This window comes from Salvelinus sp. IW2-2015, unplaced genomic scaffold (genome assembly GCF_002910315.2).
Source record: "Salvelinus sp. IW2-2015 unplaced genomic scaffold, ASM291031v2 Un_scaffold86, whole genome shotgun sequence".
Taxonomy (NCBI): Eukaryota; Metazoa; Chordata; class Actinopteri; order Salmoniformes; family Salmonidae; genus Salvelinus; species Salvelinus sp. IW2-2015.
This window is the reverse complement of record NW_019942515.1, coordinates 68,788-84,867: the sequence shown is the minus strand read 5'-3', so window position 1 is coordinate 84,867 and position 16,080 is coordinate 68,788. Positions and strand designations below refer to the sequence as shown.

General features: G+C 41.9%; 1 protein-coding gene across 1 annotated transcript in view; it reads left to right on the top strand.

Annotated features, from left to right (window-relative positions):
- Window positions 1-8,105, top strand: part of ift172 (intraflagellar transport 172) — a 28,619-nt gene extending 20,514 nt beyond the window's left edge. Inside the window, exons 35-47 of the mRNA XM_024135164.2 lie at window positions 885-1,014; window positions 1,216-1,314; window positions 1,743-1,852; window positions 2,618-2,681; window positions 3,233-3,319; window positions 3,430-3,657; window positions 3,781-3,897; window positions 4,003-4,098; window positions 4,405-4,464; window positions 4,909-5,007; window positions 5,266-5,419; window positions 6,757-6,848; window positions 7,321-8,105. Of these exons, the coding sequence (XP_023990932.1) occupies window positions 885-1,014; window positions 1,216-1,314; window positions 1,743-1,852; window positions 2,618-2,681; window positions 3,233-3,319; window positions 3,430-3,657; window positions 3,781-3,897; window positions 4,003-4,098; window positions 4,405-4,464; window positions 4,909-5,007; window positions 5,266-5,419; window positions 6,757-6,848; window positions 7,321-7,410 (1,426 nt within the window). The 3' untranslated portion in view covers window positions 7,411-8,105. The remainder of the gene's footprint in view (window positions 1-884; window positions 1,015-1,215; window positions 1,315-1,742; window positions 1,853-2,617; window positions 2,682-3,232; window positions 3,320-3,429; window positions 3,658-3,780; window positions 3,898-4,002; window positions 4,099-4,404; window positions 4,465-4,908; window positions 5,008-5,265; window positions 5,420-6,756; window positions 6,849-7,320) is intronic.
- The last annotated feature ends 7,975 nt before the right edge of the window (window positions 8,106-16,080 follow it).

Below are 16,080 nucleotides of genomic sequence, written 5' to 3'. Positions count from 1 at the left end.
TAAAGTGCAGACACGCAGCGCCTCCATCCGTCTCCGACCATCATTTCCCTGCTTTTAATGACTTGTGGGAAAACATCAAAGGCATGTCAAAAGGACAGGGGAAAAAAGGAAAGTAGGACATTTATTTTGCACAGTCTTCAGTTCAGGCCCCAATTGAGAGTAATTCGGCCCTCTTGTACTGTCAGTCATGCTCAGTTGAGAGCCAGAACTCTCTAACACATGTTGCCTTTCACTTTGACTCTTGTCTCTGTCTTTAACATCACAAGGGTTGGGTTTGTAGCGCAGTGGAGGAGAGATCTAAGATTTTAATGGGGGGAGTCTGTGTGCAGTGCACTGTGTAGAGCAGGGGTGTCAAAGAGACGGCCAACAAGGGGGTCCAATTGGGGGGTGAAAACAAACTCAATATACTTTATAATGACTAAAACCAAACCGAAACAGTGTATAAATGATAATAGACCTACGTTCATACAGTTTCTTGAATGTGTTCAGCTCACTAATAATCACTGAAATGAAAGCTAGACAGTCAGGGAGCATTAAAAAAAGATGGATAGAGGACCATTTTTTGCACGTTTTGACAGCGAGAAAACATAACACATCTTCAGTGCGGCCATCCGGACCTCGTTGAAGACCGAATATGGCCCCCGGGGGCAAAATGTCTTGTATTTGCCTTCACAGTAGTGTCTTAGAATACTTCCTTAACTTTAACATCAACAGACATGTACAGTTTTATTTCTGTTCTTAGAATGGGCTTCCAAGTCTTTCATTCCAGCTCTGTTATTCCCTACGCATCCATCTGGTCCCTTGATTACTTAACAATGCAGCTCAGTTATAGTTAATTCATAGTGCCAAGGTTCTGTGTTTGTGTGTTCTGTGTGTGTGTGCAGAGGGGTTGAAGGCATGGTGGAGCAGGCCAAGGAATGGGAGCTGTCTGGGGAGTACGCCCGGGCTGTGGAGTGTTACCTCAAGGTCAAGGACTCCACCAACGGGCCCCTTATGGAGAAGTGCTGGATGAAGGTGCACAAAAGAACTCCAGGACTGGCAATGAATGTCACTATAGCCTAACCCACACGTGCTGTCCTTACAAACCGACTGGTGTATGACACAAGCCTCTATCTGTGGCCCTGGATGACTGTCGTGCCATGTGATGTTCCCTGTGTGTTTCTGTGACCCAGAGTGTAGAGCCTCAATGTTTCCTGTGTATGTGACCTCCCCCAGGCTGCTGAGTTGGCCATCAAGTTCTTGACCCAGGAGAGGGCTGTGGATGTCATCCACTCTGTGGGCCCTCGCCTCACCCAGCTCAGGAAGTACAGCGCTGTAAGTCACCACACACTTCCTGCTGTTGATCCCTCAATACTGACAGGCTTTTGATATTGATTATTTAGTCTTATTTTGTAAATGCATGGTTTTAGGCTGCTGTATGTGAAATTCTATTGGAAAAAAATGCTTTTTAGATAGTATATTATTATTGAGTGTAGCAGACAGGTATCCAACCAATGTTTTTGTAGACAGGACCCCTGTGTCCCTGTTAAAAATATTTATTGGACAAAACTACATTCAGAAACAGCTTTTATTAATCTAAAGGTGTGTGTGGAGGCCGTTCTGCCAACGGAAAGCGACGGTTTTGGTGCGAGTGTGTTGATTGAAAAAAAGACTTCCCAAAACCAAGGCTTCCATGTTTTATGCCTCGTCTCTGGCGTCCTTCAAGAAATCTTTTGAGTCTCCAAATGTTGTATTTTCCTCAGGCGGCTGAGCTGTACCTCAACCTGGACCTCATTAAGGAAGCCATAGATGCATTCATTGAGGGAGAAGAATGGAACAAAGCCAAGAGAGTGGCCAAGGAGCTGGATCCAAGGTGAGCTTGTCGGCCAGGCCCACCACTACGGCTCTGCCTGGTCGCCCCTAACAACAAGCCTAGCCGGCTAGAATACCTCATCTGTCATTAGGCTACAGAAAGAGAAAACACACAGAGGCCTCACAGGCACCAGTCAGCTGTTGTTGCCTCTTAAAAACAACACAAGGCCTAGGACAGAGGTAGCTCCAGACCTCTAGTTAATGAATGGGATGAGATTCCTGTTTCATCTATTCTGTATGTTACATTATAGTCATTTAGGATCTTATCCAGACTGAATGACAATAGCTAACTTTACAGTGGTTTAGCAATTTACTGTATTTTGTTGAAGCCTATTTGATTAGACAATGTGATTGCAAAATTCACACGGCTGTTGTCATGCTTGACTTAGCCTTGTCTTAACATCCCTGCTTGCTCCCACTTATTACTGTGATGCCAGTCTCATTATGCTGCTTTAGTACAGTGCATTTGTGTTGTGATTTGTCTATCTGGGGACTATTACATGGTTGCATTGCTTTCATGTACTCCAGCTCCTGAACAGTCATTATCCTACATAATGGAGGATCATTTACTTTCCTTCTACATTGTGTGTCTATCCTAACGGCTATATCTGTTGGAGGCTTGAAACACTCAAAACATTCAACTCTGGCTGAAAATGATAGTCCTTATCATATACTGTAGCTGTTTTATTTGATTCTTGATTGTTTGCCGTTTTCAAGCGCTTTGAGATTAAGTTAAATACCTTTTAATTTTAATATATTCGTGTAGGTTTGAAGATTATGTGGACCAGCGATACAAAGAACACTTGAAGAACCAAGGCAAAGCAGATTCGGTAAGTAGCTACAATTTAATGATAATACGTATCGCAAATAATAAGCCAATTTCTCAGTTGTGCTTAGCAAGTACAGTATAACTTACAATATCAATTTTTTACGAATAAGCTTGTGATTTTTGCCGTGGTGTATTGTAAGACGTCCTATCATGCCACAGCGTATGCCCACCTCTAATTCCTCGACTCTCCCTGCCTCATCCTGCTCTGCCCCCTACTGTTGGTAGGAGATCATTGAGATGGTGGCCTATATTCCATCCACTCAGAAATAAGAGCTGAATAACAAAACGGATCCACAGTCCTTGTTCTCTTTGTTTTGCCACATCAATGTGGCTCAGTAGCACTGATGTCTCTAGTTGAATAAGGAAGTCTGCCTGGTGAAAAGAGAATGGCATATTTCGAAGGACTGTGTGTATTGTCTACATAATGCACCAAGACTTCATAATGTGGGTGTTTGTAACCATCCATTACCTTAATAAACTACCAAATGTCCTTCTGTAGTAGTTTTTCTAGATAACTCTTAACCACTAAACGGTGATCTTCTCTGGTTCTAGCTGGTAGGAGTGGATGTCATGGCAGCTCTGGACATGTATGCTGAGAGAGGCCAATGGGAGAAGTGCATAGAGACTGCTTCCAAACAAGTACTGAGTCTACCGTCAACACTCCTCCTTTTAGTTTCATTGTCTTTCATCCTTTTCGCTGTATCTTCAGTTTTATTCCCTTACTGTTTTTCTTTCTGTAATATTTGTAGAATTACAAGATCCTCCACAAGTATGTGGCCCTGTACGCCACCCACCTGATCAAAGAGGGCCATGCAGAAAAGGCCCTGAATCTGTACGCCCAGCACGGAGCCCCAGCCAACCCCCAGAATTTCAACATCTACAAGAGGATGTTCCTGGACCTGCTGAACCTGCTGGGTAGAGACAGCGCTGAGTCCTTTCGCATGTGGGCTGACCTGAGAGACGTCATGCTTCTGCTGGTGAGTACAGGACCAGAGAGAGACAGGGGACTATAGTGACAGTATCTGGTCACAGTGTATAATGACCATATATGATGTGTAAGGGTCCTTTTTTCATGGTCTCATTGTCTAATCTGTTTGCAGTGTGAGAACCTGACCAAGTCTTCGGAGGCCAACTCTCCTGCCCACGAAGAGTTTGAGCAGATGCTGCTGATCTCTCACTACTACGCCACGCGATCCGCTGCCAACGGGGTTGACCTGGTATATATACTGTACTCATCTTTTATTTTACTCAGCCTGTTTTTGTATAGTATTAGCTGTGGTACACACTCACGTCCCCCATCACTCTCCTCTCCATCCCTCCAGGTCAGCGTGGCTGCCAAGCTGTCCATTTCCCTGCTGCGCCACACGGAGCTCATCCCAGCTGACAAGGCCTTCTACGAGGCAGGCATGGCTGCCAGGGTAAGATAACTGCTCGTATGAGCCTCAGCCAATCACGGGAAGCAGAGAGGGGCTTGGGGGGTTGGTGTTGCTAGCCCCATGGGAAATATTCGGATCAATGTCCCCTGAGTCTGTCTGTGCTCCAGGTAGACCCATTGGAGGTGTTATGAATAATTTTGTGCCCAGACTGCATTGTGAAGTAGCCTATCGTCCCACGTTAAAAATGAAATTATTTGGGGAAATGTAAAATCTGTTTTTTTCAACTTCATTATTGGCATTTAGTTGTGAATGTCAGGTTGATGATGATAAATGTGATTCTCTCTACAGGCTTTGGGCTGGGAGAACATGGCCTTTATTTTCCTCAACCGCTTCCTGGATCTGTCTGATGTGAGTCTCCACCCAGCTTTACCTGAGGGGGTTTCACCTCAGCGTTACCTGAGGGGGTTTCACCTCAGCTTTACCTGAGGGGGTTTCACCTCAGCTTTACCTGAGGGGGTTTCACCTCAGCTTTACCTGAGGGGGTTTCACCTCAGCGTTAACTGAGGGGGTTTCACCTCAGCGTTAACTGAGGGGGTTTCACCTCAGCGTTAACTGAGGGGGTTTCACCTCAGCTTTACCTAGAGCTGCAGACTTTTTCATTGAGCATAAAATCTTCACAAGTAGCTTATATGATCGATAGCAATATCGATTTCATCATAACAACAGTGGTATGAGTAACTATCCCACATCACATTTTTGCTTTATCCATTGTGTTTTAATTAGATTGTTTGAAGAAGAGATAGTGAGTGAATGTTGTCTTGATGCCTGTTGTCTGTGTTGTGGTGTTTCCAGGGGATAGAGGAAGGAAACTTAGATACTCTGGACCACTCTGATTTCCAAGACACTGACATCCCCTTCGAGGTTCCTTTCCCTGCTAAGCTACACGTCACTGTAAGGCACAAATAGATTTTTTGCTGTGTCATTATAATGTCTTATAACATGACAGGTCTGAAATGTTGTGTTCATGTGACTGCCCTTTGCCAGTGTTAGTTTGATAGCTCTATATCATTGTGTGGTTATATTGTTGGCTTTGCTATGTTACTATATAATGACTGTGTGTAATGTTGCTGTACTGGGACTATCCTGTGACAATAGGCTGCGATTGTATTATGGTATGAGGCTGTTGTTGATCTTGTTGTCGTGTCCCAGGATGCCCAGCGTGAGGAGATCCGTGACTGGGTGTTGACGGTGTCCATGGACCAGCGGGTGGAGCAGGTGCTGCCCAAAGACGAGAGGGACACCTACGAAGCCTCTTTACTGGCAGCAAACACGGGCATCCGCTCCCTGCCCTGCGTCATCACAGGTAGGTGGGAGAACCCCCCCCTACAGAGCACCTTACCCTCTCCCGTCTCTATTGCATTACCCTGGTGTCTGGGACTGTACCATATCTACTCCAGGGGTGTGAAAAGTCTTGGTGGGTTTGTATGAGGGGGCAATTACTGGAGAGTCTTTTACCTTAGATAATTATTTCATAATTGCCATGTTATTACTGTTATTTGCATGCATTCACAAGGTTCATATGAACACCAACATATGTGGTTCTTCAACCTAACTAGTTGATGGGAGGTGAGAGTGTATACTGTACTGGTAGGCAGAGCAGAGGTGCTGTCCAGGGTGCTGACTCCTGCTTGCTCAGAGGAGGCCTGCGCCAAACCTAAATGACAGAGTGAAAAGAAGGAAGCCTGTACAGAATACAAATATTCCAAAACATGCATCCTGTTTGCAATAAAGCACTAAAGTAAAACTGCAAAAAATGTGGCTAAGAAATTAACTTTTTGTCCTGAATACAACATGTTATGTTTGGGGCAAATCCAACACAACACATCACTGAGTACCACTATTCATATTTTCAAGCATGGTGGTGGCTGCATCATGTTATGGGTGTGCTTATCATCGGCAAGGGTGTTTTTTTAGGATAAAAAGAATCGGAATAGAGCTAAACACAGGCAAAATCCTAGAGGGAAACCTGGTTCAGTCTGCATTCCAACAAACACTGAGAGACAAATTCACCTTTCAGCAGGACAATAACCTAAAACACAAGGCCAAATCTACACTTGAGTTGGTTACCAAGACGACATGGAATGTTCCTAAGTGGTCTTGTTACAGTTTTGACTTAAATCGGCTTAAATCTGTGGCAAGACTTGAAAATGGCTGTCTAGAAATGATCAACAACCAACTTGACAGAACTTGAAGAATTTTTTTCAATAATAATGTGCAAATATTGTGCAATCCAGGTGTCCAAAGCTCTTAGAGACTTACCCAGAAAGACTCACAATTGTAATCGCTGCCAAAAGGGATTCTAACATGTTTTGAAATAGCAGAACATGTATTGAAAAAAATATGTCATCCATTTTGAATTCAGGCTGTAACATAACGAAATGTGGAATAAGTGAAGGGGGATGAATACTTTCTGAAGGCAGTGTAACTGACAAGACAGTGGCGTATAACCTCTGGTATGCAGTGCAGAGATGCAGTGCTATCCAGAGATCCAGGGACAGACTGGTCTCCCACAACACCCAGAGGAGTGTGTTGTGTTCAGGGAGGCAGTTAGCAGACCCACGTACGATGGCAGATCTGTTAATTGGTTGACTATTAATATGAATGCAATCATAATGAAAGCTCTCTCTCTATGCAACCCAGGCTATCCGGTCCTGCGGAATAAGATTGAGTTCAAAGGACCTGGCAAGGCAGCAAACAAGGATGACTGGAATAAATTCATAATGGCCACAAAAGTAAGAAGTTTTTTTAATGTTAGCTCTGGAGTCTACATAACTGTGCTTGTTACCTCTGCTGATTTAGCTGCTAGTCCATCAGCCCTTAACCGCATGAAACACTTGGTTTGATTTATTATGAATCCACACTTTTGATCACGGGCACTCACACAGGTTTAGAATGTTGCACTGTGTAGAGTTGAGTCCTAGGGGCCAGAGATCGGCCCATTTCATTTCAGTGTGTTTCATCATCATCCTTCCTGTGTGTGATTTGGATTGCGGAGGTTTGATTAGTTAAATGGACTAATGTCCACAAACAGAGATTTAAAGACCCACTTTTTGCATGTATGCCTGCTCACATGCACACAGAGGCACAAATACACACACTCGCGCACACACACATACACACATACATACACAGTCTTCCTTGTGGTTCCCTGTATGTGTGTGATCTGATATGTGATTAGCTGGTCTGTGTGTGTCCTCCTCCCAGACCACTCACAGCCCGGAGTGCCAGGATGTGCTGAAGTTTGTGAGTCAGTGGTGTGGAGGGCTCCCCGCTTCCGGCTTCTCCTTCCACTGACAGGACCAGGCTGCTGAAAACTTCATCTCCGCCACATACCACACACCAGCGTACCCAACACTACAGTAACTTACCATCTGCTCAGAGCCACCGCCTTCTCTGAATTATTGAATCCATCCTCGCTCCTCTCCTTCTCCATCTCTGGTTTGGTTTTAGTGTTAAACAGTTCACATTATTCCATAACGATAGACTGATATGAGATGACCTGCTGTGTTACTGCTTCATTCATTTCTACAGTGCTGACATCAGCGCAGTCCGTACCGGCCTCCCATTGGTTACTTAGCCCCTGGTGCCAGGTTCCTGTGTCTATCATTCAGCAGAAAAGTCCCCCTCTCTTCTGTGTGTCTGTCTCTGTTTTACCTTTGTGATGTGTGTATCTATGTTTGAGTTTTTCATTCCCATTTTCTCTTATGCTCCTGGTAGTGTAGGAGGAATGGGGTAGGCTACAATCAACGTGTGTGTTTCTATTTAGTTGAGACTTTAAAGATGCCTTTACGCTTAAGGTGATGTATCTTCATAATCAGATGTGCTGTTATCTGTAATTAGTGTTCTTTGTTCTGTGTTTCTGAATGATAGGAGAATTTATCATAATGCACTTTAGAATTCTGTATTGGCTTTATGTATTGTTGGTTTATATGTGGTTTTGAATATATTTCATATGTTGGAAATATAGATAAATAAATAAATAAAAAATATTCTGAACCAATTTCTTCTTTATTAGACTTATAATATAAGTAAATGTATGTCCACCTAGGAAATGACTGTACCATTAGGCCCCATTGTTTTTGCTAATTGAGTTGTGTTCACCAAACAATTTGTGTACCCACCCAAATACAGATCATTGACTTCTTCCCAAAATGATATAAATATATTTTTATGAAAATTTTTATTTTAAGAGATTTCAAGTGCGTGTGTGAAAATGATAAATTCACAGAACCGAGGTCAACACAGCCGCTGTGTGATGGGCAGGTCTTGCATTGAGTGTATGTATCTCCTCAGAAAGGTAGCACCGAGATATCGTCTTTGTCAAAATCTTTCAGGGAACCCACCCTACGTTTGTCTTCATACGTGACAATGTTTTTTTTCTCAGCATCTGCCTATGTTGGTTATTTGTTTAGGCAGCCCACCATTTTATCATCCATACAAATTCTTCCAGAAAACCTATGGTATGCTATAATTGTTCCGTCCCAAATTATCTGATTTAAAATTAGATTAGCCTATACAAAAAAAACTGCAACCCGCGCCTATAAAGGTTGAATTAAATACAGGCTTATCCTACCTCAATGCAGTGCGTAAAACCACGCACAGTTTACTTTTACGCACCGTCAAATTGTGTGCGCCTGTCTCACAGTGCCTCCTCAGTTAAGCTACTTCCAAAGATAAAAAAGAAGACGTAGTTCACCAAATGTTGCCATCAGTGTCCGCTCTAAATTAGGCTATTAGGTGTTTGAGGCCTAAACATTCAGAAAAGCGTTGAAGAAACTGAGGCACATTCAACTATTCCGTATAGGCCCAACTTTTTTGCCCAAAATGAAATGGGCCTAATGTGATACATAGAGGCATGTCAGGCCTGTGTAAAATGTTACTATCAAATTGGCATAGGGACATTTTACATAATTTGATACAATATTTTCTTCATCTGTTTTAAATATGATAGAATGGCAGCCTAGGCCTAGTCTTTGTTTTTTCTTCCGATAAGAATCTGAAATCTGAAATCCTGTGTTATAATAACCATACATTTTTATTGCAAAGAAACCGAATAAACTAGCCTAAAAACAACTTAAAATGTAAGCGTCAGAATGGACACAATTTAACAGTCTTCATGCTATATTATAGATATGATAAATTTGAATAGCCTGCATAAATAATATTTTGAAAACCAAACGCGCTCATTGCTTTGAAATTGGCATTAGTACTAGGAGTTATTATGTCAAACTACAATAAGCAGAACTTTTTACCCTTAGATATTTTTGTACTTGTAGTCACTCTTTGTGGGTCTATTTATGAATACAAAGGCCTAGAGGTAAAACATAAACGAAACAAAGTATAAAAAACGTACATTTTTTCCTGTTACTGGAGTCCTTTTCAGAGGAACCCTTAATTGGGCTGACGTTCACATCATTATTGCATGGAAAAATTGAACATTTACACATGTAGGTTATGCTCCTTCGTTTGATTTGGCTGCAAAAAGATACCAGTCGTCAACATTGAATTTCTCTTAATTCAGAATCTGTCGAAAGGAAAAATACTATAAATGACAGATTTATTCAACTTAATACAAGCTATGCCACTATTTACGTTTGTGATAATGCACTTTACCACCAGAAACATTTCAGGAATGTTGTCAGAAATATAGAAAATGAGTTTCATTATGCAAATGTTAACTGTCAGCATTCTGCATTGCAGTTTGACAAGCCATTTTATAGTTTCACATTTGTGGATTGTCTGAACATAGCGCACACCCCAAAAAGCTTAACTGATGCGTAATTTATGTGGTTTAACAAAATATATTCTTAACATTATTTTGTGCATTGTGAGATTTTATTGCCAACAGATTGGTATACAACAATAATCATAATAGCAGAACATTGCAAAATGTGCATGCATGCAAAACGTAATCCACATAATCCACAACTCTTTTGTGAATCTCTGCTGATATGAGAGAATTTAATCACTGCGTTTTGCATGGCTGAAAAGGTCGTTCGTATCACATAACTGCACAATTCCTCTTACTCTGACCTGAAACATGTATGACAAATGCCTACTCTATTCTATTTGACATGCACTGCTAGGCCGCACTACTACGAATTGTCAATGATGTCCTGATTTCTAGTGTGAATTTTCTTTTACGCATCTCAGGTTGACCATACATCACGAAAAGCGTTGTGCGCATTCATGTGTTTGCCTCTTTCTTTCCATTATAGGAAGTTATGCAATCCATTTCACAGGCCTTCACTAAATATTGTCATGTTACTTTGCGTTTTATTACCATCCAGAGTCACTTCTATAGCTTCTACGTGTCCCAGTGAGGAAACCATAAAGATCTACATTTTCCTACTCCACCCTTATCCGCAAGACGCAGCGTGCTCCCTTCTATGGATGAGATTTCACCTCGACTTTACAGCAGGCTATAGCAGAGAATTGAATGGCGCGCTCCAATCGCTTCCTGCAAAATGGCTAACACAACGCACATGAAAGAACCTTCAATAAATAACTTTCAACTTTGGAAGTATGAGGCTTGTCTGACGACCCATTATAACGACAAACATTTAACGCACACTCAACGCACATCTCGATGATATGTACCCTCTCTCTTGGCATTCACCGCGTGCCTTAATTGTATGGTCATTTAAATCAAGGTCCGCTGTGAACACGAGGAGAGACCGGGCCCTTTTAGTCTTTCTCTGTGTCAGTGTAACAGCGTAGCTACTGTACAGTGACATCTGCCTGACGAGTTTCAGTGCGCGTGAGGAGGGAAACCTTGAAAGCAGCGATCTTGCACCAATATGTACGACTACGTATTTCACCAGCTGGCGAAGGGTCTTATCCAATAAAGTCATGGGCGTGCATTGTCATTCACTGTGGCATTACTGTTACCCCTTGCGGGGGTAAAGATGCGGGTGGACATGACAAATAATAAGAATAAACTCTACTGATAAGATAAAAAAGACACACAAATAACTTATGTCATATTACATTAGCCTGCCTATCCTGGCAGTGGTAACCTCCCGAGTGCATGAGATGTAGGCCTAGCCTATTTTATTATTTATCGTGGATATAGATAGCCCGATCCCTGGTGCAACGAACGCCAGGCCCGAGTGACAGCAGCGAAAAGACAGGGCTTGCTGGCTTGCTGCAGTCGGTCCTGTTGCTAAACTCCCACACAAAAAATAGAAGAGGGCCCATCTGGCTTCTCATCAGCTTTGTCAAATCTTGCATACGCTAAAATGCGAATGACCTAGATAGCTCATGCAAAATGCAGCAGAGGTAAGAAAGAGGGGGAAAAGCTGTTGTGCTGAATAGAGTCGTCCCTGCCTTTTTGTGGGGGTCGAGCAGGATGGGTTAGGAGGTGGAGGCACTGAACGCACCTGCATCATACAGGGGTTAGCTCAATATTGGAGAAAAAGAGTGGGAGGTACAATTTGGCAAAGCTGTGACAACACATTGGTTTTGGGGATAAACAGAAGCCATATTGACAGAATCAAGAATATATAACGGATAATAGGCCTTGTAATAGAACGTATTGAGAAGATGCCAAAAGTAAACAGAATATATATATATATGCTAACAATCCCATATTTAGAAATAGCACTTTATTTACAATTAACTAAAAACATGCATATCTACATAAGGTTTATGCGTATTTGAATTAGTCCCCCCCTTTAGAAAACAGAATATTGTGTCAAAATGCTGAGGCAAAATTTTTTATACTTAACTTTGCAACATGTTATTCAGCGCAACAACTTACAGAAATGCCTTGTTGCGATACCTTTACAATCAACTCTCATTTTCCTCGAAACAACATCGAAACAGTCCGTACATCCGGCTGGGTACCAAGGATGGTCTCCTCCGCTGATGATGCTGAACAGAAATGTCCTTCCAGTGACATCAATTCTGCCATATTGTCTGCGCGCTGCGAAAGATGGAAATTGGTGCCGTGATGAAAACACCCATATTCCACTGATTGTGCATTAAAAGACCCTGACCTCTTCAAAGGATGCGGGAAATGCTAAAAGCATAGGCTACATCTAAGCAGCACACTGAGAGGANGAGAGTCATCCCCTCCTTTTGTGGGGGTCGTGCGGGCTGGGTTAGGATGGAGGGACTGAACACTCCTGCATCATAAGGGGGTACGCTCAATATTGAATAAATACAGTGGGAGATACAATTTGGCAAAGCTGACATACACACACATTGGTTTTGGGGATAAACAGAAGCCATATTGACATAATCAAGAATACATTGTCACATAACGGATTGAGAAGGTGCTAAATGTAAAGAATATAGGCTAGTCTATATAACAACAATCCCATTTTTAGTAGGCCTAATAGCACTTTATTTAGGCTACAAAAAGAACTAAAAGCATGCATATTTAGCCTACATAGGCCTAAGGTCTATGCGAATTTAAATGAGTTGTTCGCCCTTTACAAAAACAGAATAGTGTGTCAAAACGCAGAGGAAAACATATATTTTTACATTGCAACAATTCAGCGGAACAACTTACAGAAATTCCTTGCCGAGATGCCTTTACAATCAACTCTCATTTCCCCCAAACCAACATCAAAACAGTCCGTACATCCGGTTGGGTACCAAGGATGATCTCCTCCGCTGATGATGCTGAACAAAATGTCCTGTGACATCGATGCTGCTGTATTGTCTGCGCGCTGCAAAAGGTGGAAATTGGTGCCATGATGAAAACACCCATATATTCCACTGATTGTGCTCTAAAAGACCCGCCGGACCTGTTCAAAAGATGGGCAAAATGCTAAAAGGATAGGCTACATCTAAGCGACACACTGAGAGGAGAGAGCTTTGGTGCAGTCTGGAGGCAGAGCCAGCCGAGACTGTCATGCAAAAGCGTCTGATGCAAAGAGCCATCTGACAGAGAGGAGGAGAGCAACCCAGTTTATCATCGCCGTGCACAGTTTAAAGCGCGGTCCCCCTGCTCCTCTCCCTTGTGCTGTTCATCCACTTCTCATATGAGAATTATTCAGAGGGGAAGAGGTAGCATCTGCCGGTTTACTAAACAAATCGGAGGGGTTTCGAAATGGGACGCTGCAACTCCCCTTTTCCCTCACTCTTGTAATTTACATTACCGAGATTACCAGATTAGCTATACACCTTGCAATATGCATAAAGACAATAGACATGTTGTTGGGCAGAAAAATACACTCAATTGCCACAATCATTACATTTTGCATTGACATCCTTTTTTCTGCTGACAGTAAATTTACCATCGACAAATGTGATATTCGAATTCGTTTTCATAGGTAACATTTTCAGTTAGCACGATAGTCTACCGTACGAAATATATGTAAACCATACCATAATATATAGGGGCCTAATAGTATAACCACGAATAAGTGTAGGCATAGGCTGATATGGCGAAAGTTTGTCCTTTTTAACAAAATCTGGAAGAATGAAGTTACCATCTCTCTCGACTATATCTCGGCTCTTGCGGAATGTACAATTATCAAACTGCACGTTTGCCTGGTCGAATAATGAATTATTTATGTTTCTCAAGACGTGTGTCCATGTAGGCCTATACTGCTGTATTTTCATACTCGTCCAATCATATGTTAAATAAATATTTTGCTAACATGGCGAGAAACCTTCATGAAGTTTTGGGAATCAAAATATGCCCACCACAAATGGTCCAACTCCATATGGCGTGTCATCTGTTCGTACTCTCCCCCAACCCCCACCCGTCCTGTCCTGTCCGGTCCCATACGAAGCGCATTGATTTATTGTGATTCTTTCGTTATTCATTCGAACTTTGAATTAAATTACACAGAGATGACAAAATATTTTTTTCGTACAAAAAAGAACAATGTACGCATAGTCCGAAAAGGAGCTATCCATGATAAGATACATTGAACTACATTGAAAAGGATCAGGCTTAATTGCGTTACGAATAATGTACATTCTAATATAAATGTTCTACTATTTTCAATAATTTCTGTAATATAATGCATCAGCGGCTCAGCCTAAGGCGGTAGCGTACTGCAGAACAAAGGCGACGTTGTAGTCTAGCTGCACCATACACCCAGACCTATTCAGTTCTATAGTGAACACCCGTGCATCTGCCTGCATTTGGTTGAGGTCACCAGAGGTCTCCTTATCCCCCTCTCACGCTGCAATATTATTACCCAAAGGGTCGTCTGCCGGACGCGTGCCTCCCGTGAGCAGATTCGACGCGCAGTGAACTCCAGATGGCCTGTAGGGTAAACAAAGCTCTGCAATCCACCCCTTTATGCTGACCTATATTACAGAATAATGGATAAAGCCTATCTGATTTAGAGACCTTCCATGCGGGCAAAAAGGCCGACCAATCTAGCGAGTCCCACAGTGAAACGGAGCAGCGGCGTTTAGGCCTGCAGGTGATAATAGGGTACACAGAATGTGTACATTATTTGGTGTTGAATTGAAGACTACAGTGACTTCGGTCACACAAGACAGGTGCATTTACCATATCCTGTATGCATTATCATCAAGTTTTCAACAATGTGGATATATGCCAATGTGATCGCGACGTGACGCAATGCTATTCAGTTTAATAAGCCTATATACAGCCGTAAAGGTTTTCTGATTTCACAATAGAAAGACACAATGGTCTCAGCTAGAGCGTCAACATCGATCTCCACAGACAATCCTTTTCTCAAACCCAAGCATCTGTGCACGCCATGGCCAACTGTAATTTCCATAAACAAAATGTTTTCACGTGATTATGTGTTGGTTTATGACAAAACTCATGTACATGTATGTTTTAATGCAATTGTTTATTATTTGTGTTTTTTTACATTCGATCATTTTCCTGAGTGTAGACTAGGCCTATACTTAGAAAAACAGGTGCTAAGTAGAACCATACAGAGTTCTTCGGTTTGTCCCCATCGGGAACCTTTTTGGTGTTGGGTAGAACCCTTTGCAGAGGGTTTTTCAAATAACCTTCTCTATATGGTTCTACCTAGAACCCTCTATAAAGGGTTCTGCCTAGAACCATTTTATCATCTAAATATTCTTCCTAGAACCGTCTATAAAAGGTTCTTCCTAGAACAATCTATGAACTGTTCTACCAGCTGTATTAGCCTTTAAAAGTACATGATTTATGACAATACATTACATATATCATAAGGCCTTAATTTGAGGGTCTAGTTATACCCTAACACAGTGTTGTTAGGAATCTCCTGGTTCACTTGCCACATCAGACCTGCAAGTCACATTATGCTGACTTGCAAAGTGATGTGTAATTCCTATTATAATCTGGCCAGAGTTAGGATATACAACCAGTGGAATTGTTAATCACCTGCAACCTGCATTTAAAATAACTGCCAGGGTAGGGAAGCTAGAATACTTAGACTACCTCAATCATCTAAACTGGAAAAAACATTTCAGTAATGGGAGTAATAAATCCAATTTTCTAACCGATTGGATTAGTTTAGAAAATTGTATGTTATTTATTTTTGTGTAGCATAAAATAAATCAACCACTCAATGTACATGCAAAAACACAGATATTACAGTAAAACAAACAATTCTGAAAATCTCCCTGCAATAGAGCATGCTGGGAAATATTATATATTGTTCTTTACAGAATCCTTCTTGTCTTCCAAATAATCATCGAATAACCCTTTCTTCCAAAAACAGTTCTTAGGATGTTAAAGGTTTTAGGTAGAATCCTTTGGCTTACAAAGAACTCTTGTCTTCCAAAAAGGGTTCTTCAGATCAAAACAATTCTTGGTAGAACCCCATCCCTCCGCAAAGAACCCTTTTGGAACCCTTTTATCTAAGAATATATCCATTTAGACCTATGCTTTAACAACACACCAGTCTCCCATTTATTTAGGCAACATGTAGCCCTATAGACCTAGCTAGGCCAGGGATGGGGAACTTTGATGGGGTGGCGGCCACAAAAAATCTCAACTCATCATACCCACACATGCGATCACTAGCC